Below are 23,615 nucleotides of genomic sequence, written 5' to 3' on the forward strand. Positions count from 1 at the left end.
TCAAACAATCACCGCATTCTACCTAACTGGCTTCACGATCATAACATCCTATGTAAAATTTCTGTGAATAAACTATAACCAAGATGGCATCATTGTTATGGATTAAACACCTAACACAAGGAAAAGAGAGGAGATGCAAAGGGTTAACAGGGACATAAAAATCATTTCTGATCATTGCATTCCGCTAACGATTCCTTTGAATTTATGACATTCTATCACAATGGTGCTGTCCATCGATTAAATTTTTGTGTCCTAGATTTCTCTTGCCTCGTGTATGTTCAAGATGTGTTTATGTATAAATGATTCACTGTAACCGCTTTTACCGATCAAGTTTCCACTTTTTCCGGCTGATTTTTTTATTAAAATCAATAAAAAATTTAGTAATTAATCTTAATTAATACTGATCAAGATTCCAGCTGATTGGTTTATCCAAACCTTACTTTTAAAGCACGGCCATAATTTAACGAGCTGATTTCATCTCAACAAGTGTTGTACAAAATGTTACATTCAAGTGATTCAGCCAACGTTGAGCTATCAGCCAGAGGAACGGTGCATCACGATCGGTTCAGTCCACACAGGAACACGAGGGGTTCTCACTTCTATTCGTCTCCGCAGCCAGCCCGCAGCAGGCCGCGCCAAGGGACACCGAGGCAGCATCCCCGTAAGGCCATAACAGGCTTCGCAACAAAGCCGTTGGATGTTGCAGCCTCACTGGCTCGAGCTAGCCAGTTGACCAGTTGCATCATCGTAAGTGATTCTCCTTCTCGTTGGCGTTCTTTCTCGGCCTTGTGGGAGATCTCGCACGAACGGCGGTGACGTTCTCCTTGTTGGTGCTCACGGACTCGTCAGGCTTAGCGGCGTTGCGATCCGTGAGAGGAGGGTTGCTGTCCACGGCTGTTGAGGACATTGCTCGGGGCAACCTGAGGGGGATGTCTCTGTTCCGCGCAACCGGCTCAGTGTTCTCCGGCGCCGCGGGTGGGAGAGGAGGCGCTGAAGGGACGAGCTGAACTGTCGACTTGCGCCAGTTTTTCCTCTGCTTCGGTTTTGCCCCAGTTTGTTTCACCTGAAAAGTTTCAGAAAGGCAATGAGGCAATGCAGAAGGCATTGTTGTGAGTTTCATCGTATCCAAGGAAGATGTGCAAATGTAATTTTTCAGGTAAATGTGCAAATGTAATGTAAGCAATAAGATTGAGCTGGCCTGTCAGGAACACAGAGCAGCTTAAGGTGAATACTTGTTATGATAGTTAGGGTGAAGAATAGCACATACCACATTATTTCCAATGTCAGCCAGTGGTTTTCTTGATTTTGGCTCTTGTGCTTCCTTTTCTGACATAGCATTCTCAAGAAGCATAACACCTTGCTTCACAATTTCCTGTGTTTTCGCATCATCCACATCATCTGAAGAAGATGCGTCAACCAACGCATCAACTTCCTTTTGAGACGAGTCCATTTCTTGCTTCATATCCACCCTATTAGAACACCTGGAGGATATACACCCGCAGTCGCCACCACATTGTGAACCAGAAGCTCTGCACTCACATTTTTGAGTCTTGCAGGATGAGTATTTCGTGCATGAGCAGCACTGCTGAGCAAGGTCCTTTTGTGCAGTAGGCTTTTCTTGACTGGCCATTTCTGATTTTACATTTTTATGTGTAGTACCACTACCCAGGTTAGGATTCAAATGGCTGGACACTGTTTGCCGACGTCTTCTCACCTTCTTGGAAGATTCTATACAGTCTGCATCAGATGCTCCACAATCTGCATCAGATGCTTCCCAGTCTGCATCAGATTCTTCCGACTTCTCAGAATCTGATATATCCATGTCATCGGACCAGAAGAAGTTGTTCTTGCTATACAATAAACTATGGGAAGCTCGAACGCTCTGCACGGAAGAGGGAAGATGTGAGACATATTTTATATGGAATATATGGATTAAGTGCATTACCATATGGATATCACCATACATGCTCTAGCTGAACAAAGATACAAAATACCTTTCGCACAGCATAAGGTCGACCATCTTCAGAACCACCAGTACCAGTTCTTGAAGTGCCAACCGGATTCTTTGCTTCATTCATAGCAGTAAAAAGCTGTGTATTGAGAAAGTATAGGCACATATGTGATTCAGAAATCAAATATACGCTAGTGAAATGAATCGTGAAATTCCAGCAATGTAATCAAATATGCCAGCCATCAACATTCACAGAATTTTACCAGTATATTTTGGTTATTCAAATCCTTCACTTGAGTTTCTAATTGTCTGATTCTACCATTAAGGGCAACCAACTTTTCCTTCAGCTCAGAAATGAAATGCTCTTTCTCTTTACACATGACCTCTTTGTCAAGTTGCTGGCATCTATAAGCAACGAATATCAAATAAAACCAGAATAAAGATAGTAGGGATGTTTATTCATATCTAAATAAACACCCAAACAACACGTTTAAAGGATTTCAACATTTGTGAAAGCAAAATACAACATACCTTGACGATGATGCCAACTGAAAAAGATAATTCATTGTGTTCTTTGCGTCGGGAAGGGACCTTACATGATTCCATCTACCTCTACCATTGAACGAACGCTCTCGCTCCTCCGCTTCAGACAGTTGAGAGGCCATAGACACCATAGCACTAGAGGATGATGACAACATGTTTTCTAGTGCTGATATCCTAGAACTTCTAGCACTAGGAGACATAGCCTGAGGACACTCTTTTAGCTTTGCTATTTCCTTGGAGATTGTCGCTCTCCTGTTAAGAAACAAATAACATTGATATTAGATGCCAACCAGACATAGAACAAAATTAGAATACTCAACCTAATGAGAAACAATTTATCAACTAGAATGGAAGTTAGGAACATTTTTTAGAAGTACAAAGATCAGATTGTTGTATTGTGGGTAGGCTCAAAGGACGTTTTGGAAACCAAAAAAGGTCAAAAACTAAAACAAATAGATGAAAAACAATTCACTCATGACAGTTTAGTAATGAGCACAAGGTTTGTGTACCATTACATTGAGAGAAAAGGTAAGTCTGAATATTACAACCTACAGATTGGATGAGTGCATTGTAATTTAGATAAGGAAATCCCATTTTCTGCAACATGTAAGTGATTATCCGAAAAATCAATGTACCCTGTGGAAGTTCATCCATCATCTAATGGTAAGTCACATCAAGGAACTGGACAGGTTGTTATGTTTGCATTCTATAAAAGAAAAGGATGTTCACAGACTTTCTTCTTTCATGCTTAAAATAATGCATATATCCATAAAACACACCAAGGATATCAAAATAAATAGAATCCATGCCAAATATGATGCAAGCACAGGAAAACTGAGACTTACTCTTGCATTTGTCGCTCGTAGTGCGAACGCAATTCATATGCCCTTACGGTAACTTCAAGTTCATCATCAATGGCCCGCATTAAAGCCTAGTTGATGTATCAAGAGAAAATGTCCGATGAAATGGAGTGGGAAAGCATTAGTCACTATATATGCAAACAAAAAAATAGACAAGGTTTCAGTGATATTACCTGGATCCCTGAGCCACTTGCACTTCCTGAAAAGTTATGAATTTTAAACGTGAGGCATTACTTGATGAGTCATAGCTCACTGATGCACATCAATCTTAACGGAAATAAAAAGGTCAATGTTTTTAGCTTGGTACCATATGTGTCACGGGTCGACTTTTTTGCTTCAAGCAACTCCTTCAGTCTTTTTGTGGCCATTGCTGCTTCTTCAGTTTTCCGCTGCAAAACCTATATTTCAAAGCAGAATGGTATTACTATCATGTTACCTAGAAAGATAAAATGGGAAGTGAATGAGAAATCAAACCATTTTCTGCCTCTGGTTTAAGGCCAGGAGTTTATGCATCTCATATTCATTTCTTCTCCCTTCCTTCTTGAGCTAGTTAACAAAAATACCACGAGGTCATCCCAGGTCCCTTGAAAATTATGGATTTCATAAGAATTCAAACAAGCAGTAAGAACAAATACCTGAAGCACTTCCTTTTCACGAGCAGCCTTCCAAGATCTAAATTGTTCCGATTCTTGCTTAATCTTTTGCTGAAGTTGAACCTAAGATAACAAGAATAGAGGACAGGTCAGAAGATAAAGGCAAGCGATGTCTGGTCCTCTGGGGAACAGAGGAGAAATACCTTTTGAGATTTTATACGATGAATTTCATCCTGTAAGCGCTTAGCTGCCTCATCACTTTTCTGTTTCTGTCGTAGTAGCTGCTGTTGAGCTTCCTGCTTTTTCTTCAGCTCAGAGACCTGCAAAACAGTGGCAATCAGTATCTGAGGAAGGGACATATGCAGTTATTGTGTGTGCGCACCTGAGATTCAAGCGTATTCAGTTTCTGAAGATAGTTTTCTTTCAGTTTTTGTGCACTCTCATCAGTAGAAGAGGATATATTGGTTAATGCATGACGAAGATCCTCAATTTCTTTCTGAAAACAAAAAACCGTTACTAATCTTCAAGCAAAGAAGTTAAAAAAATCTGTTTTAATCAAATTAACCTGAAGAGCCTTCTTTTCTTGCTCCATCTCATGTAACTTCTTCTCGTAATGTTGCTTGAGAACTGAGGTGTCACTCTTTGCAAATTGTTTCATCTCCGCCTTTTGGCATTGAAATATGGCATATAATTATACTCATTCACATGAATCAAACAACAGAATAACATAACGTATTTTTACATTTATGTGACATAAATTTTATTGTCTTTGAAACAAGGGTGCGCAGAAGGCATGCATATGTGAGGTAAATCTGTCACATGTATATAAAACTAAAAAGGTAGTGTTAGAATAGTAAAATTCAGGGACAATGTGTTGAGACCAAGTCAAATGATTGTAGCCCCGTGTATGAACAACCACATTTTTAAGGGGAAACTGTACCTCCTTTTGCTGAAGCCTTTTATCTAGTTCCTGGAGCTCCTTATCAAGTTTGTCTTGCATGGAGGAATGTTCTCTCTCCTTTTCTTCTTCATCGGCTTCACCTGTAGATAGTAGAGGTATTCAACTGATTACAGTATCTTTTGATTTTAGAATGAAATTCCACCTCAACATTCGAGATTTTCCATTGCTGGAATTCAATGAAGGTGATAATTCAATATAAACCACTACTTGAACCCTAATCCTTGGTGGGAAAAATTGTAAAGTACTTTTGAATTGTCAATGTCAGGAAGTTAACCAGTGATCTATTGTTTTATATTGATTTATGCAGGAACACACCACAGGAATGTGACCCTTGAGACTGAGAAATAGAAAATGATCACTGCTAATCTCATTCTAGAACACAGACAGCTAGTTGACCGAGAATGCACAAAAACCCTGCTTTCAATTCTTGTTCTACACACTACCACCAATATTACGTGATCAAGTGTAAAGTCACAGCAACATAAAGTGATCATGGATCAGGTTTTCATTCAGATAATCCTAGTTCAATGTTCTGGAGTCATTAGATTGCAAAATGTGACTCTGAATAGGATACTTATTAAAGGAAGTGCAACAACCACATTGTATGAAAGCAATCTGACATCCTATGACTTACTTGAAACATCAGGTGTTCCTACTTCACAAACTGAACCCAAGTCATCAAGAAGCAAATCCTTGTCCATGGCAAACCGATCATTTAAATCATTTTTGCAGGTACTAGAGAATTTCTGCCGCATCAGTTCACTCTCCAACTTCTGAATTTTCAATATATAGCTCTTCATGACGTCCACATCCTGCTCAGAATAAAAACATATAAAAATTTGTTCAATTAAGCCGTTTAAGTAATATTCCCACAAATCCGAAGAGCAGAAGGGTGGATACATAATTCCACATACCTGGTCAACATCAGTACTCTCAATGTCATCCCATGATTTCCCATTGCGTGCTGATTCAAGCTTTAACATCAACTGGTCCTTTTCCAGCTGCAAGCATATGATTGATTATTTATACCACTGTTGTGTTACCAGAGATATTCGCCTACCTTTTCCAGACAGTTTGCACATGTAGTTGACTAGCGATGTTCTGATCTAGAGATGGTGCATATAATTGTCATGTGCCTCATACTTATTGCGTAGAGTTAATAGTTAACACAGAAACGTATTACACAATCATCGAGAGCTAGAATACACCTATATACCAAATCACCTAGTGATGTGAACTCATATGTAATACTAGAAAGTAATGCTAGGAACATAAGTAGATTGGGACTTCGCTTTGATGAAGCAGGGTACAGAAAATCAATCATAAATACCTGGGCAGCAAGTGCACGCTGTGCCAATTGTTCACACGACAATTCCCTTTCCTTAAGCTCATGGTTAAGCTCTGAATTTTTTAGCTCAAGTAGGGATACTTTTTGTTGCAGCAACTGAAAGGTGCAGAAGCAGAATTAGACAATGAATCAATAAATTTCACCAGACCTTGCAGGCCTGCTAAACCAACCTGGAGTTCTTCTAGTGCAGCAGTCCCGCTGCGGGAGAACAGGAGCTCAGTCTGCAGCTGCTCTAACTGACTCCTCAATTTTTGCATCTCTGCTGTAACTGGGTCACGGTTTATCTACAAGGACAAAAAGGGAAGTTATATCAACTAAGAAAATAATGTGAGCATATCTTTAGGGAAAGAGTAAACATACCACAGCCTTATTTTGAATGTTCCGTGCACGATTGGCATACTTGAGTGTGTTTATAGTTTCTTCTGCATTTGAATCTGCTGGGCTAATGCAAGCTACAGGAAATGAACATCAAAGAAAAAGGATTTAGGTAAAGGTACTTCCAATGCAACATTACAATTAAGCAATGTATACCTACCAATCATAACAGTTTTGCTGTTTCCTCCAAGCGAATCCTGCAAAAATATTAAATTTAGTAATGGGCATGAGGCAAATGTGACAATATGGCAGAGCAATGAGTTCCCGAGTAACCATGTAATTGTTTCCTGTCCAATAATTCATGAACTTTAACACATGATATGCTTGTGGCATAACTAGCATCCATACCTGAAGAAGACGTGTTAATTTACTGTCCCGATATGGGACAAATGCTCCTTCTTTTCTCTTCTTTTCATCACCCAACGCACTAATGACATTGCCAAGAGCTAGAAGTCCTCTGTTTATGTGTATTCCTGAAGCCACAAAATATATAGACCAATGTTCAAATCAGATGCCCAATTAAATTCATGAATTTAATAAGTAGATCCGTCCTTGCCTTCTTTAAGCCGTAATCCATCAGCTCCTGTTCGTTTAGCCCTTTCAGAACCAGCAAGGTCAACTAGATGAAACTTCGACGACAGAATATCATATTCATTATTAGCTAACTTGTCAGATGCACTTGAGGTCTTTTTTTGCTCCAATGAAATTGTAAAGATGGCATGAGACCGGCTACAAAGAACAAATTTCATTCCAAGAAAAAGAAATGTCAGAACTGAAGGCGAAATTTAAAATAGAAAATGGTGATGTAAAAAGTTTAAAAATTACTATTTGTCTCATAAGGCCAGTGCCAATCAATGAAATTATTGAGTATTGACTTCAATTATGTCAGGAAGCTAAAACAAAATTATACACAATCGTTTTATTCAATTACTAAAACCTTGACTTTTGGATATCTATACTTGGATGCAAGTGTATCGTGCAGGTTGATCATGGTACCAATCAACACCTACGGCAAACAAAATACCTGATGCAGAAATACAAAACGTGAAATCAGCACATACATGCAGCATGACAGGTACAAGGTTTCACTGTGCATCTCCTCCAAAGCTAATAATGTATGCATAACCCTTTAAAAACACAGCACTGGAAGTCTAGAATCCACAACACATAAACAAAGCATCAAGCATTTCATGCATATTAATATTCCTTAGTAACATACCTTGACTGACTATTCATATTTGTACTTCCTGTTGCACGCGAGGAAGAACCACGAGCCAAAAATGATGCCATTTCTTCTTTTGTCTTGACCTCTGCCTCAGTGACACCAGCAAGTGTAATGCCACCACTCGCTGTCTCTCTAATCTGAATCGACACCCTGGCAGGCTGTCCCGCTGCTTTGGCAACAGACCCTGAATCAAGCCTGAGAGCAGCATGACTTGCATCGAGCAAATCAAAGACTTCCTCCTTGAATATCTGGAGTGCACAAAAAAAATCTCAAAATTTTATCAAGAATGAGATTGATTGAAATTGGGACTGACAAAAGAGACATAGATGACACAGAGTATCGTACCTCAATGAAGGATACCCTAATTAAAAACTCCGTGCTGTCCTTCAATGCATCGGCCTTTTTAAATATTGTCTCCATAACTTGAGGAATTATTCCTCCACAATTAGCTTCGGCAGTGTAATTAGTACCCATTGTATACGTCTTACCAGAGCCAGTCTAATTTAGTATAGGAAATATACAAGTCACAAAATTACCCAAAAAGAAACACTTCTAACATCATTTAGTGCCACCATACTAAAAGAAATTGCACCTGCCCATAAGCCAGTACTGTGGCGTTGTATCCACGGAATAATGAATCAATGAGGGGATGCACACATTGCCCAAATATTAACGAGGAAGAAGAGCCTGTGCTGCCATATACGTGATCGTACGTAAAGACGTGTGGACCAATTTGGACCTACAGTTGCATAGAAGGGAACCATCAGTTCATTTGGACGCGAAAAATTCGTAGTAAAATGGTAGTATTCTGAACAAGCATGCATATTAGGATTCGAATTTCAGGAAGAGAAATATGGGTGGTAAAACTATAATATAAAAATGTTATTAAACCTAGCTCAAAATAAGCAAAGAGCAAGCATAGATCTTTCACTATCCATCTGAGTAAGCAACCGTTGCCCACTGCCGAAACATTCTACCGAGATTATCATCGAATTAGCTAAGAACCCAAAATGCATGTCACATCATTGGCCAATTTATGCTAGCAGCCTAGCATACGCACCCAATTCAAAATCCCCGAAGCATCGCACTTTCCTAGGCCATTCGATCGCACCCAACCAGGCACGTGAGCCCTAGAACAAATCCATACCTGCGGCTCGCCGGGCGTGACGGTGACGCAGTCGGTGCAACCGAGGAGGAGCTCCGGCGTGATAAGCGGCCGGATGTTGACGGCCACTTTCACGCTGTCCTTCTGCTGGTGCGGCGCCGCCTCCGAACCCTCCATCGGAACCCTAACCACGAATCCCCCAAACGAATTAGACCAGCTCACGGAAAAATGCCCTAAAATTAGCCAAAAAAAAACACTCACCTCGGTCAGGCCGATCTGGCGGATCGGCGAATCTCCGGTACGGCCAGCAATGCCTGGCTCCGGGAATCTGTGTAGCAGCGTCGCGGCGAGCTAAGCTAGGGTTGGGGATTGATCGCCCTCCTCGAGAGAGATGGGGAGAGAGATTTGAGAAATGGCGAATGGGTGAGAGCGAGAAGCGCCCGCCCGGCGAAATTGAAAAAAATAGGGCACACGCCCGAAACGTTTTAGCCTATTATCCAAATAGACTACGTCTATAGGCCGGTGAGCGACTGGAGCTAAACCCGTAAGCCTTCTGTATCACGTCTGGTGTATAGACCCGGTGTATACAGTGTTTATGGTCACGTGACGACAAACGGAGGGTCGAAAGACTCAATGGACCCGGTGCATGAGGCGTTGAGCATCTCTCACCGTTCGTTACTTGCCTTGGATGCCTAGGGTGCGTGTGGTCTATGGACGTGGTCTATTCGCCGCAAAGAGTGGTGGACCTGGCTAAGCTCGGCCGTGTCGCGATGCAGTTTTGAATTCAAATCGTAGGGAAATGACGCTCTTGCCCCGTGTGAACTGGTTACATTTTTATAAGGGAGTAGCATGTGGGGCCGTCGGAACGTTTGTTCCCGTTTTGGACAGCAGCTACGCCCAGCTTTCTACCCATGCACGCATAGTCGCAGAGAGGTGCATTAAGAGGCATCTTAACCGCTCATCTAAATTTGGTTATCCATATTTTTATTTGGATGATTATCTAAAACACTTTCATCTTTCATATCATTTTATGCTCCAACTGATCATCTATATATGGCATCCTTCATATTTATTTGAAGGATCGGAGAGAGAACATCTAAATATAGAGTTTCTCTCTTCTAATATGGATGACATCCAAAAATAGACGATGGGATAAATGTTCTGCTGGAGCTCAATTTTTACTCTTCATCCTCTATTTCTAGGATGGAGAATGGGATGAATGAGCTGTTGGGTATGCTCTAAGGGTTGATGTGCGTTTACTATGGCTCGGACGGGTAAGAAAAAATTCTTTACCCGTTGCAGTCTGCGGAGATGGTGATGGGAAAATTCTAACTCGCGGGGGCGGGTAGCCAAGTACGAGGACTTAGAACCCAACAGGGACGACGCTACGTTGGGCTAGCCTAATGCACAGGACATAGGCTAGTTTTCGTTTTTAACTATTAGACCCCAAGTAATTAGTGAGTGGGACACCCACAAGCCCAACAGATGGGACACCCGGACCCAACCAATATTACATTAAGGCCATATGTAAGTGTGCTCTTCCTTCTTGGGTTGGGAAAAGAAAAGCCCATCAAGCAGCCTGGATGGCAGCCAGGGGCAGAGAATGGTTGATCGATCATTCCATAAGGAGATAGGTGACTTCTCGGCTTCTTCACCAAGGAGTCAGGGAGTCGTCTTTTCTTTCTCTCCGCCTGTGCCCAGTGACCAGGAGCCTCTCTCAAGTCTCAATCTCTCATCTCTCCCGCTCTCTGTGACGGCGAGTCGACAATATGGTGTGATCGGCAGCTACCTAGTCAAGGCCTTCCACCCCACGCTGCATACGCCTCCATTCATTTCGCCTGGTCTCAAAAGATAAAGCCCTGGGTAAACTTCTCATACCACAACATTCAAGCACTTAGATTAAATGGTTTTTCTTTGTAATGCCTTATTTTTTTAGTCTCTTGACTAAGGATTCAGTTTAATTAGTCTTTCGCTAAATTATTATAGGGTTTCCAATTTGACAATTCTATTGAAAGCAATTGATAAACAGTTAGCAGAATTTTGAGGAAATGTCAAGTAAGATTACAAAAGAAGGCGTATTGAAGACTAAAATGTAATCTTTTTAGTTTTTTAGTTTCTTTACACTTGATATTATTTATGTAGACTGAATTATCACTGATTATTTGTTTCCTTTTCATAAAGATTTTATAGAAGTGCTATTTTGCTAGAATTACTACAAGTGCAAGACAAGAATATTTATTTTTGGTAAGTACTGTAACTGATGCAAATCACTATTGTATCTTAAAATTGCTTGCTACATCAAGTACTTAGTTTTTGTCATGGTATAACTGTTATGGTTGGGACACCGGGTCATTTTCGTTCTAGATTCGCCCCTGGAACCCAATGGGGAATTCCCTTTGTCATCTCCAGCGCTTACTAGGGTGCTTTGTTTGTAATTCACACTTTGTCACCACGTGTAATAAAATTTCTTATGTTTATAATAAGTTGAGTTTATTAAATTCTTAGTACTAGCATAAGACAATCTTGACACATGTTTCTGAGTTACTAACCTATGGAATCTAATTTGTTATAAGTGAATCTTGCCCTGTAACTGCAACGAAACAAATGTCAAACTCGATGATCTTAATGTGGCAAACTATCGTCGGCAACTAAACTCATTGACCTTGAGATTTGAAATGGTTCATTTGTTGTCGTTTTTCTTTATAGTCAAACAATTTTTTGTTTGCTCAACTTATGCGATTTCACTACCATTTAATTGTTAATTGTTCGGTGGGTCATCTGGCACATGTGTATTGATGGCACTCGTTTTCCGATAAGTGCAAACATGTCCTTGTCGTGATTTCTTTCGATGGGGTGATCAAGATATCGAGTACACACACAACTAAGGGGATATCATCCATGAACTGGACCTAAGTGGGCCTAGGCCCAATTAAGGTTTCTGGGGTAATGTTTTTTTTATGTTTAATAGAATGTTATTAAAAATTGTTTCAATGAAAACATTTCAAATTTCAGTTGATTTTTAAAATTTTTGAATGCAAAATTTCAAAGATTCATTAGAAAATGTGCTCAAAATTTTCAATTTTGATTTCAACCTTTGGAGTTGAAATTCTAAAAAATTGTTTCACTTCCAAGTGAACAAAACCAACACATCTCGTGACATGCATATAGGAAACACATTGTGTGAGGGGCTTCCTAATCTAACAATATAGAGGAAACTTGTGGGTCATGTGTGACTTACGTATCATGTGGCTACGTGTGAACAAGATGCACTCTTTAATTGTTGTGTGTCACCCTCCTAATTCTTGTCACATTTGTGTTTTGTGACAAATATGCCTACCAGCATAAATTTAAGAGTTCGATATTTTTCATGGCTACAAGTATCAGCTATCGACTAGTGGAGTATGAAGGTAGTGGATTACCTAGCCTTGAGACCACTCCCTTCACAATGCATATATCCTTAGGTAGACCCACACTGCAGCATTGTCAATTGACTACTCCACTCTTCCACCCACCAGGCCACCAGTGCCTCCCTCTCCCCTCCCCCATCCAACACATACCGCACCCTCCGCTCTCTCTCCACTCTTTCATCTCTTTCTCAAACTCCAGATCCAATGGTGGCAAGAAGATGACTCGCGACAACATAAGGATGAGCTCGATGGCCTCCAGATGCAAGCGGTGCAAAGGTGGGACCAGACCTAGCGGCCTCCCAGTGCAGACATGCGATGTGTCCATGCACTACTTCTGGCGAAGCTTTTGCATGTCCTGAAGAAGCACCGAGCATATTGCAAAAGGAGCGCTCACAGCCATCTCTCCGCAGCGGATGACAGCAGACGTGGCGCGATGAGACCACTCAGCCACATTCCCGCATAGTGAATGGCCTAACAGGCCCAATAGGATATGATAAAGGTTGTTAGGGCCATTATTTGGGTTTTTATAAAAGACAAATGATATATTTATAAAAGAATAATTTATTAAAAATTTATATACTACAATAAAAATTACCAAAGTTAATTTATTTATGAAAATTTAAACTTTAGTAGCGAAATAATGAGGCGTATTTATTGGAACAAGGCAAATGACAGTGATACAAGTCGGATTTTCTCGTCGAAAACACCAATGCAAAACCTTAATTATCTTTTGCGATGGGCAATATCTTAAAACCATTCAAAAAGGAAAACATCATCTTTCTCGTCTGATTTGGTTAACTCGTCAAACAAATCCATTTTCATGTAGAGCAGATCCATAAACTCACCTTGTGCTAGATGAAAAATTCATCCAAGTTGGATGTAAGGTGATGGTGTATTCCCAATTATTGCAGATTATCTATAAAAGTACTGAATATACAGTTTTTTAATGAAGAGATATAAAAGTATATTTGATGAAAAAAAAGTATAAAAGTATACGATTACGGAGTATTATTTGATGTAAAATGTCTAACCTCAAAGCATTGCAGCTAATCTTTAAAATACACAATTTGGTGGAATTACTCTTAGGGGGTTTGTAGTTTGCCTTCATATACGGAGCATAACAAGTAAAGGATGGTGGCGTGGCGATGGATTATGTCGGGAAATGCCCCAACTCCAGTGATGCCGATTATGGAGCTAGATGCAATTTATACTGTAATTATATACTAGCCAAACATACTTCGCCTCTCGTTGTCTTCTTGTTAACTAAAATCAAACTTTGATTTTTGACATTTAATTTTAGAGTAGACTTTTGGATTTTTTGTCTCATATTAATTTATTTTCCAGTGTTGTCATTTTCATCTATTTGAATTGAGCTACTACACCGTCTTCGGTGAATGGTTTTCCAAACTGCTGAATAACATGTTTTTTTATAAAAATTTATATAGATGTGGTTTCTTTAGAAAATCATTTTTAAGTGTGTAATAGTTAATAGATTCAATTTATCATGTGCTCATGATCTATCCCATTTGAGGTGTGGCTAATGCCGGCCTAGTAGCTTAAAAGAACACTACCTAATTAAGCTGCTAATAGTATATATACATATAAAAGTTCTATTCATAAATTATCTTTTGGTTTTCATTCATTTTCATGTTTTATCATCCATGATTCAAACTAATAGACTATAAGTATTTGCATGAGCAATGCCTAAAACACCCCCAAATCATGTGATCGGGGTAGCCTCCTTTTAGAATCTTAGGGGCAAAAAACATCGCTGAAGTCCAAGCATACTCTCATGAATAAATATGCCTTACGGGTAAAGGGGTGTAGGCTTCATTCATTGCTGTAACACTCCACCTCTCTCACGCACATCCAACTAATTAATCTCGGACTATCTGACTCAGCATATATAGAATTGCCCGGTATCAACCAAATTACTAGTCTATTGTGATCCCGTGGCAGCTTGACCTTCTTCAACTCTTTTGCATCAAGGCTACGCATCACTCGTTTTTTATCTTCATTGTCATAATGGTTACTAATAACTGTTCAATGCACTAGCTAGTCCCCTAATTATCTACTAGCAATTCTCCAGAACCCACCTAAAGGAGCCCCTAGATGCACCTTCAAAAGTCTGTTTGGTTGGAAGCCCTAACTTGCCACACCGCATCTTAAGCATTCCACACCTCCTTAGCCATGTGTTTGGTTCGTTGCCACGGTTATGTCTCACCACATAATGTTAGTCCCTTGTTCGCATGTCACATATTCAATTGCTTTCGAAACTTTGATACAACTATAGCTTACAATTTATCAATTGCGAACCTAAGATGAGTCAGGGTATTGTTACGCATGAACCACACACAATTTTTTTTGAAGTGGTTAAAATCAGTTTTGCCCTATATAACTATAACGCGGCATTGTTTTTATTTGAAATATATTAAGACAAGCAATAGGCAGTTCTAGATAATTTTTTGGGTGTGATTAATCATTTTTGGGTGCAACAATAATCTAGGCATCAAACTTTTTTGTTCTTTCATACTTCTCATGGAGTTTGAGGGTATGGAAGCATATCAACACGGAGTGATGTAAATTAAATCCTCTCTCCGAGGCATGTAGGCAACTAGGCATCCTACAACCCTTCTAACTACAAAAGACTTTTTGGAACACATAAGTTAAAAAAAGTGGGCATAGAAACAGAATGTCGTGCAATTTAGACCTACATGAATCCTAAACATGCGAATTTAAGAGATCGTGCCTATAGATAGCACACTGTCAGAGGAAATAAAACATGAATTTGTTTGTAGAAGGGAGAGAGTAGAGAGGGGGGGGGAGTTTGCATTGATATAACTGGGATGTTTAATCGTTGATAGCTATTCGAGAGTATAAACAAATAAATTATTTTTTGCAGAGTTGTAAAGCTATAGTAGTAGAAAAGTATATAAAAAAATTGTATATGGACATTTTCTACATGAAACATATCATTTAACAACCTGAAAATCATGCAAATAAAAATCCAGAATCCAATATTAGGAAAAAAACATGGTCTTGTCATTTCTATGGTCTCCATTATATTTCTTTGTTCCATGTGACAATTTCCTTCTTTTGCATTATTCATCAAGCCAAATTGTTGAAGAGTTCATCCTCCCGTCTTTTTAGATTAGATTTTTAACTCTGTACTATTTAATTTTATTATTTATATTATTAAATAACTATAAAAAATAAAATAATCTTTTATCTTTTGTCACCGAATGAACACAGTACAAATAGTATAAATTTTACTACTTGCATACTGACCTCTCCTGTACCGTGGCTGGAGTGTCAACTGCACCAGACAAAGGAGTACAGTGGTGCGGCCTACTTGTTCCAGGACAGTCATCTGCATGGCCATGTGCCGCACAGCGAGGTCACTGGCGCCTGTACACTTGCTACGGACAAATGCCAAAACTCGCTCACATGGCACGAGCCCAAGCTGGCCCCGCCCTCCGTGATAAACAACACAGAGCAACGTCCCAGGCAGAAGGCGCAAGCACGCAGAACTGTTGTTGTGGACTCGCTGTCCTCTTGTGTCTGAATCTCTCGCAGCGACCGAACTGCCCGGTGAGTAGATTCAAACAAGGTCAAAATTCTTAATTTTGTCGACGGGTCGGACGACAGCGAAAGCGGTCCAGCCCAGTGCATGACCAGCTGGCCGACCCTGCAGAGACAGCACTGAAAAATTTTCCATCGAGCACCCGTCGAAGTTTGAGCAGATCCGGCGATTTTTTCGCGTCTTTTCGCGTGCGTGGCGTTCGGACGATTTCTTGTTTGATCTGAGATGCCGCGAGCCACGCCCGGCCGGGGGGAAGGGAGGTCAAAGGCGAAACCGCGCGACGCCCGCAGCCGCATCGTCGTCCTCCTTTTCCACGGCGGCGAGGCGAGCCACCGAGACCTGTGAAAGCTAGCGCGGCCGAAAGCGACGCGCACCCAGGCGGCACCGGACCCAACCCCAACACGGAGCCAAAAGCTACCGTCGCTTTCCTTCTCGACCCTCCTGTCCCCTCCCCTCCCCTCCCGTCGCCTCGCCTCGCCTCGCTCACTCCCATCGCCATTCGCCAGCCAGTAGCTCTAGCCACCACCTCCACAGGATCGGAGGAGGCGAAGCCAACCGGCCTCGGAATTCGTGGGTGCTTGTTCCCCCCTCCGCTTCCTCTCCCCTGATCTTCCCCGCTGCTGATCCGGGCTCCACACCCGAAAGTGCGCGCCCATTTTGGGGCTCTAGTGCTTGGAGTCTTCCGGGTTGCACCAAATTTGGCCTTTTTTAGGTGGGAAGCTTGGATCCTTTCGGATGTGGATTTGGTTGCGGGGGTCTGTTGGGACGGTGGTTTTGTGCTGATAGGGGGGATCTTGGAGGATTACCTCGTCAAACCCCATCTTCCTCCCCCGTCTGATTCGATGAGTTGTGGGTGTCTCCTCCCAATCCGAGATTGCAGGAGATGGTTGCCGCAGTAGCAGCTTCGCTGAGATCTTTCACACCCTTGTCCACCTATCAGTCTCCTTCCCCTGACCTCCGGCTCCATGCCGTCGTCAGGGACTCGTCGGCGTACACCAGCCGGCCACCACCGCAGGTGCAGCAGACAGCAAGTGGCGGCGGCGGTAATGGGAGGATTAGCCCTGCGGTGCTGTTCATCATCGTGATTCTTGCGGTCATCTTCTTCATCTCCGGCCTGCTCCACCTCCTGGTGAGGCTGCTGATGAAGAAGCAGCACCGCCGTGGAGCCGAGAGTGCCCCCTCGCCGCACAACCGGCATGTCGGGCGGGACGCCGCAATGGACCGGCAGCTTCAGCAGCTGTTCCACTTACATGACTCTGGGCTCGACCAGGCGTTCATCGACGCCCTGCCGGTGTTTGCCTATCGCGACATCGTTGGTGGCGACAAGGAGCCGTTTGATTGTGCTGTGTGCTTGTGTGAATTCGACGGGGAGGACAGGCTCAGGTTGTTGCCGGTGTGTGGCCATGCCTTTCATCTGCATTGTATAGATACATGGCTGCTGTCCAATTCGACGTGCCCACTCTGTCGTGGTACGCTCTATGTCCCCGGTTTGACGATAGAGAGCTTGATGTTTGATTTTGATGAGAGGTTAGAGGAGGGCAGGCTGTCGGAGGAGTGCGAGGATGGGTTCCAGTCCAACAGACACAAGCCCATGGACGAGGAACAGACAGTACCTGAGAAGAGAGTTTTCCCTGTAAGGCTTGGGAAGTTCAAGAATGTTGGGAACACTGCTGTGGGTGGTGTTGAAAATGGCAGTGCAGCTGGTATAGTGAGTAGGGAACCAGGGGAGAGTAGCAGTAGCAGCTTGGATGCGAGGAGGTGCTTCTCCATGGGCACTTACCAGTATATTCTTGGGGCTTCTGAACTTCGAGTGGCTCTCCAGCCAGGTCGTAACAAAAATGGCGTAGGGAGCAGGTTGAAGGGAAGAGCTGTTGGCATAAGCTCTGTCAATGCTGAAATTATGGAGGGCAAGAGGATTTGTGCAAAGAACAAAGGCGAGAGCTTCTCCATGTCAAAGATTTGGCAGTGGTCTAGTGTGAAGGGGAAGCTGCCAGCTGGTTCAGACAATTGCTCAGAATCGGGGAGCTTTCCATGGATGAAAAGAGATGCTACTGGAGATAAGTCAAATATGTGACACTGTCTATAGTTCTTTCTTTTGTAGTGCTGGCTGTTGAATTTCTTAACTATAGCTATTCTTTTGGTCTGATTTCACATGTGTATGTCTTTCACTGGAATGACCATTCCCATCGAAAGATAATTTTTGACAGGCTTACATATTGCAACTTAACTGTGATTATTCAGGATGATGCAATTTCCAATGTTGTCTTGTATGATGATCTGATGATAGTAGTGTTCTAGATTATTTGATTTCCTTTTATTCTGTTTATCAAATAGGAACCTGTGCTGCGATGTAATAACTGGACAACCGCAGGGATTGCTTGCATCATCAGTTTACTGATAGAACATATTCTTTTGGTGTCACTTTATGATATTCTTCTGATCACATCTGGAATTTAAATCGTAGTACACCCTTAAGGAGAACCTCTGATTAACATTTCCTTGTGTGATTTCATCTAATTTGAGTATACCCATCGGTCATTTAATTATAACAATAAAAATATCACATATTGCAGCTAAGATGTATTTGCTTGAATGCATGTATTCTACTGCCATCTACTCCCTTGTTCATAAATTTTATTTCAAACTCTAGCATAAGATTAGAGGTACATGCGCATGATAAATCATTATGGGAAATTCTTAAAAGGAGAGCATGTGAAATGAAAGATTGTGAGCATTTTTTTTCTTGAAAAACAGGAAAGCATATGTTTCTGAACAAGAGGGCTCTATAATGACTTCTAGTTTTTGAATGATAATGTCATTCAAATGTGCACTGTAGGTTGTATTACCATAATCGTTTGAGGAGTGAACTTCTAACTTGCTTTAGTTATCCATTTGGAATGATGATAAATAATTATATATATTTTACATCTTGCTGGAAGTTAGTTTTTGAGTAAAGTACATGGCCGGTCCTTAAACTTGTGGCGCGGTACCACTTAGGTCCATAAACTTAGAAAATGCATGTTTAGCTCCATAAACTCGTTTTAACGTTTAAAATCATGGACCTAGATGGTACATTAAAATGTGTTCATGAATCTGGATGGTACATTAAAACAAGTTCAGGATCTGGATGGTACATTAAAACAAGTCCATTGATCTAAACGTGCATTTTCTAAGTTTATGGACCTAAGTGGAACCGTGCCACAAGTCTAAGAACCGGCCATATACTTTACTCTTAGTTTTTTCTTTAATTTTGTTGTCCTGCTAAGTAACCAGAAAGGTGCATAGACGATTGGAGGAACTTTGCATGCTTCACGGTGCATTCTCTTAGCAATGTACTCAAAATATTTAAACTGAAACAAATACCTTAGAAATCAATGTCCTTACTTGGAAAAGATACTTTGTTGATCTTACAGTACCATCTACAAGAGTATCTTAATCACATGGTAGAACCACATGTTTTTCCTTTTGTCATTGCAGAAAGCATTCCATGATACTTTCTTCATTCGTGAGAAGTCCAAAACTCTTCATACCAAAGCCAGAGACCTTTGTTTTCAAGTAATATTTTCCATTATACCAATGAAGACAATCCAGGATTTCGTGGTGTTGTACATATCAGTAAATTGCAAGTGACTTCTATTCTTCATCACTCTGAAAGGCGAAATCCTTTCAGTGTGGTCATGTCCTTCCTCCTTTTGTTTTCGTTTAACTTCTTTGTTTGTTAATAACTGTTATTGGTTTGGTAATATCAGAGAAGTAGCAACCGTTGTCTTATGTCAGTCCTGCTGATGCCCAAGTTTTTGCTTATCGCGCCAGGTTTCCAACTCAAAATAGCTTCACTTTTTGGTTATTGCGCCAGATGGTGATGACTAGGTTTTTGAGTGCTCTTGAATCTTGATACTTGTCATGTTATTATATTACATTGATAGCTGTTAGAAAGCTGTTAGTGTTTATGATACTTGTAACTTTGTATAATGCCATACTATATTATAATATCTCTCGTCTTTATAGCATATTCAATTACAAAGCAATGAAGAAGTGCCAGCCCTTACACACCCACACCACACTGATTAAACAATAGGTGGTACTACTACTACCGACAAGATTTCCAGCGTTTTGCTTTTGAGATCTGAGCTACTAAATCATTGGTGTGCAAATGATTAGTGTTCAACCAGTACCAAGTGCTCCAGGCAACTACTGCAATCATAGTCAGATGCCGATTCGGCAGAGCTATTGTTTACAGCAGTCTCAGTAGCTGCTGTTTGTTTTCTTTCGTATCTCTAACTACATTGTTACCAGCTGTTCAGAGAATGGTTCCTTGGAAAAAGCCAGATTTGGTCAATTCATGCAAATATTCCTTCTTGCTGCAAGTTTTAGACTCCATATCCTTGTACCCAACATTGGGACCACTGGCCTCAGGTCTCAGCAATCATCTCCCAGGTGAAGTGAGGATTCTACCTTCTTTTGGAACTCTATTTTCTTTGATTAGATATACTATGATAGATCAATTCTTTTTCAGCCATGCTTTATGATGGTACAGCACAGAACCGCTGCCACAAACAAATCATAATTCAAATGGGCAGATCATATCGTGAACACTTGAACGCAACAGAGCAGAGTTGCGTAACGTGTGGCTAATGACACAAGATAGGATGAAATAAGGAAATGATATGCTCCTGCTCACAGTTCATGTTCTATCGTCTATCTTTATTTTCATGGATTCCGTATTGTTTTCTTTGAAATCATCGACAGGACCAATCGGATAATCGGATGCCTGGATGGTTGTAGTAGTTGTGAAGGGCTGTAAGCTTTAGCAGCTGGCATTTGATCAGACATGAAAGTTAGTTGCAGAGTAGTAGTATATCCAATCAACCAAACTGTTTGTGGTAAGATCTGATACAACACAAACAATCTTCTAGCTGGATAATTAGAGAGAATATCAATCATGATAGCCTGCCTGGAATTCAATACTAAGGTCCGCGATTATCTGAACCGATAGTTCGTAATACACTTTAGTGAATAACAAATTGACCTTTTCTAACCACGCAAATTGCAGCCGAGATTAGAAATGTGATGATCATGCGAGAGAGAATGCAAAGCTATTCTCAGCAAGTACTGTAGACGTCAGATGGAACGATGGGAACAGCATCGCAACCATTGCTAGTCTCTCGAGTTACTTGTAGGACCAGAAGTCCAACGTGCACGGCTCTTTCCCAGTGTCTTTCCCATTCTTGGGTCGCAATCAGACACAGCTGACACGGCAAAGCTTTCAGAATTCAGAGTTTGGATTGGAATTAGATTTGGTCTTCCTGTTTCTTACCATCCTTGCAAGTTTCGGGCAAATCCTCACCGTGAGGTAAAACAGTGGGAGTAATTTGATCGATCAAAAACCGTTTAATTCATTCGGGACAAAACTGTGGCACGATCGACGAATCCATGGCGACAATATGACAACGCGACAACGAATGCAACAAATCTATGTTTTGTTTTGTACAGTGAAGAACTCAATCGAAAGAACAGGAGATGACAGGGGAAACTGAAGCGACGATCGATCTCGCTCACCAACACGCCCATTGCCATTGCAGCCGAAGCAATCGAGGAAAGGGCACCGTCTTCTTGTAATCCCTTTGATGCGCGTTTGCCCTTCCGTCTCGTTTGATCCGGTGAAACGACGGGTGGGGAACGAGAGGTCACGCCCGGCCGGCGCCGTCGTGTGGCGGCGGCGGGTTGAAGAGCGGCGGCGCGTCGCGGCCGCCGAGGTCCATGGATGACTTGGCGGAGGCCGGCGGGGCGACGAAGCGGGCGGAGAAGTCGCGGTAGCCGGTGTAGTCGCCCTCGGGGCTGCCGCCGTGGCCCTCGTCGAAGTTGAGCGCGTAGCTGAGCGCGTCGTAGTTGAGCTTCCGGCCGAAGTTGTGCGGCCGCGGACCTCCGCCGCGGCCGAACCGCCGGATGAAGGTCTTCCACCGCGGCCCGGCCACCAGCTCCGACCACTCCCGCACCTTGAGGAAGGCGTCCACGGCCCGCTGCCACCAGCTCTCCTCCTCCACCCCCGCCGCCCCGCCGCCGAAGCGCTGGTGGGTGGTCGCCGACGAGGGCCAGGGGAAGCAGCAGCACCGCCGCCCGCGCCGCGCGAAGAAGGCCGCCTCGGCTTCGTCCATGTCCACCCCCGCGCCGCCGCCGAGGTCCGTGTCCATCCCTGAATGCGGTTGGAGCCTTGCGCCGCCGCCGCCGCTGGTCTTGTTTGGTGGATTTGTGCGCGCAGCTGCGCCGTGGGCGGCCGGAGCCGCGGCCGCGCGTGGGTCTTATGAGTGGGAGATGGTTTCGACGCGGGCTTGGAGTCAACGGTAGGCGCGGCAAGCCTGACGTGGGCCGGAATTCGCGGGCCCACATCCGACGCCGCCTCTCAACGTTCGCGAAAACGCGCGCGGCAACGTTCGCAAAGACGCACGTTTACAAGTATATCCACTTCGTTTTTGCGAGGGGGTTACCGGAATGTTCAGCCTCATTGCTCCGTCAGTTCGTTTCAGAATATTCATACACGCCATTATCTTGTAAAAGATATGCTAATACTTCTGCTGTACACGCACCAACTCACGCTATCATGGAAAACTTTCCACCGTGAATGCAATGCTGCCATTCTCATATAATTTTATCAGTGCCATAATCAAACACAACCATTTTTTGTTTGTGTTTATATTTATAGTTAAAATTTAAATTTTCAACCATATTATAGTTTTTTTTCACCGAATCTTATTTTATATATAGCTAAAAATATGTGTATAAAAATTTTATTTATAATTATTTTTTATTTATAAATATGTCGTTTGGTATGTACTATTGCTATTTGATTGATGTTGCTATTTGATTGATGCAGGATGCCAGGATCACCTGAACGACGGATGGAATGGACAGCGCGAGCACAGAACGATGGGACAAAGCTGGTGGGCTGGCTGGCCGTTGCTGCTGGCTGGGTCTCAAGGATGGAGCTGGAGCCGAGCAAGCGACGAGCGTGTAAGTAGGCAGCAGCACAGAACTTGCGAAAGCTACGTCACGTCCGGCGCCGATGACAAATGCTCCCCCTTGCAAGGATGATTGGCTGTGCGTGATCTGGTGTTCTGGAATAAACAAAGAGGACGAGAATTTGTCCACGGCAACAAGCTACTGTATTTGTTAACCGTGTTTTCGACAGGATTAAGCAAGCGGTTGTTCCCGGCCGTGCCTCGGTCAAACCAAACACCTGAATATGTGTGTGGGGGCAAATGGTTTGTTGTGGTCATCATCCAGAAGCAAAGTGCTTGTTTTTGGATAAGGTGTTCTGGCTATTTGGGTTTGGGGCGGTCAGAGCATCCGCCATGTAACGCGCCTCGCCATTTTTGTGCCGCAAGTCATGGATTAGCTGTCGACTCTGCGATTTCTTCAGGTTACGTTAGAGATTGTCAGGCATAATCTACCTACAACATCGCCCACGTGACAGGTCAGAGGATAAAAAGAAGGGAGAGTGCAATCCGGATTATCTGACTTTCATAAGAAAAGTCAGAAACACACGATAAAATGAGTCATGTGCTAAAGTAGTATGACTTTGAACACGGTTGCTACGGTAGAAAACATCAAGAACACTGTAGCATGTGTACTGTTTATTGGCGCTGTGGCAGTGTAGCGATTGGTCT

The 23,615-nt window shown here is 42.3% G+C and overlaps 3 protein-coding genes across 3 annotated transcripts; 1 reads left to right on the top strand and 2 right to left on the bottom strand.

Annotated features, from left to right (window-relative positions):
* Nucleotides 1-417: 417 nt before the first annotated feature.
* On the bottom strand, nucleotides 418-9,391 carry LOC102719929 (kinesin-like protein KIN-4C). The gene is made up of 27 exons (XM_006647812.3): nucleotides 9,223-9,391; nucleotides 9,004-9,145; nucleotides 8,449-8,595; nucleotides 8,202-8,354; nucleotides 7,851-8,104; nucleotides 7,188-7,360; nucleotides 6,980-7,104; nucleotides 6,792-6,828; nucleotides 6,617-6,708; nucleotides 6,427-6,540; nucleotides 6,239-6,352; nucleotides 5,823-5,909; nucleotides 5,543-5,720; nucleotides 4,888-4,988; nucleotides 4,513-4,611; nucleotides 4,330-4,443; nucleotides 4,151-4,267; nucleotides 3,990-4,070; nucleotides 3,829-3,900; nucleotides 3,662-3,752; nucleotides 3,528-3,553; nucleotides 3,340-3,425; nucleotides 2,483-2,746; nucleotides 2,215-2,356; nucleotides 1,995-2,090; nucleotides 1,268-1,882; nucleotides 418-1,063 (listed from the first exon to the last, which is right to left on the bottom strand). The coding sequence occupies exons 2-27, from the start codon at nucleotides 9,136-9,138 to the stop codon at nucleotides 743-745; spliced, it is 3,834 nt and encodes a 1,277-aa protein (XP_006647875.2). The 5' UTR covers nucleotides 9,139-9,145; nucleotides 9,223-9,391; the 3' UTR covers nucleotides 418-742.
* Nucleotides 9,392-16,447: 7,056 nt separating this feature from the next.
* Nucleotides 16,448-18,227, top strand: LOC102720208 (RING-H2 finger protein ATL46-like). The gene has a single exon (XM_006647813.3). It carries the CDS (start codon nucleotides 16,835-16,837, stop codon nucleotides 18,023-18,025), a length of 1,191 nt encoding a protein of 396 aa, XP_006647876.1. The 5' UTR covers nucleotides 16,448-16,834; the 3' UTR covers nucleotides 18,026-18,227.
* A 3,009-nt stretch (nucleotides 18,228-21,236) lies between these two features.
* On the bottom strand, nucleotides 21,237-22,238 carry LOC121053634. Its single transcript, XM_040521354.1, has one exon. The coding sequence runs from the start codon at nucleotides 22,140-22,142 to the stop codon at nucleotides 21,639-21,641; it is 504 nt and encodes a 167-aa protein (XP_040377288.1). The 5' UTR covers nucleotides 22,143-22,238; the 3' UTR covers nucleotides 21,237-21,638.
* Nucleotides 22,239-23,615: the final 1,377 nt, after the last annotated feature.

The sequence above is a fragment of the Oryza brachyantha genome, chromosome 2 (genome assembly GCF_000231095.2).
Source record: "Oryza brachyantha chromosome 2, ObraRS2, whole genome shotgun sequence".
Lineage (NCBI taxonomy): Eukaryota > Viridiplantae > Streptophyta > Magnoliopsida > Poales > Poaceae > Oryza > Oryza brachyantha.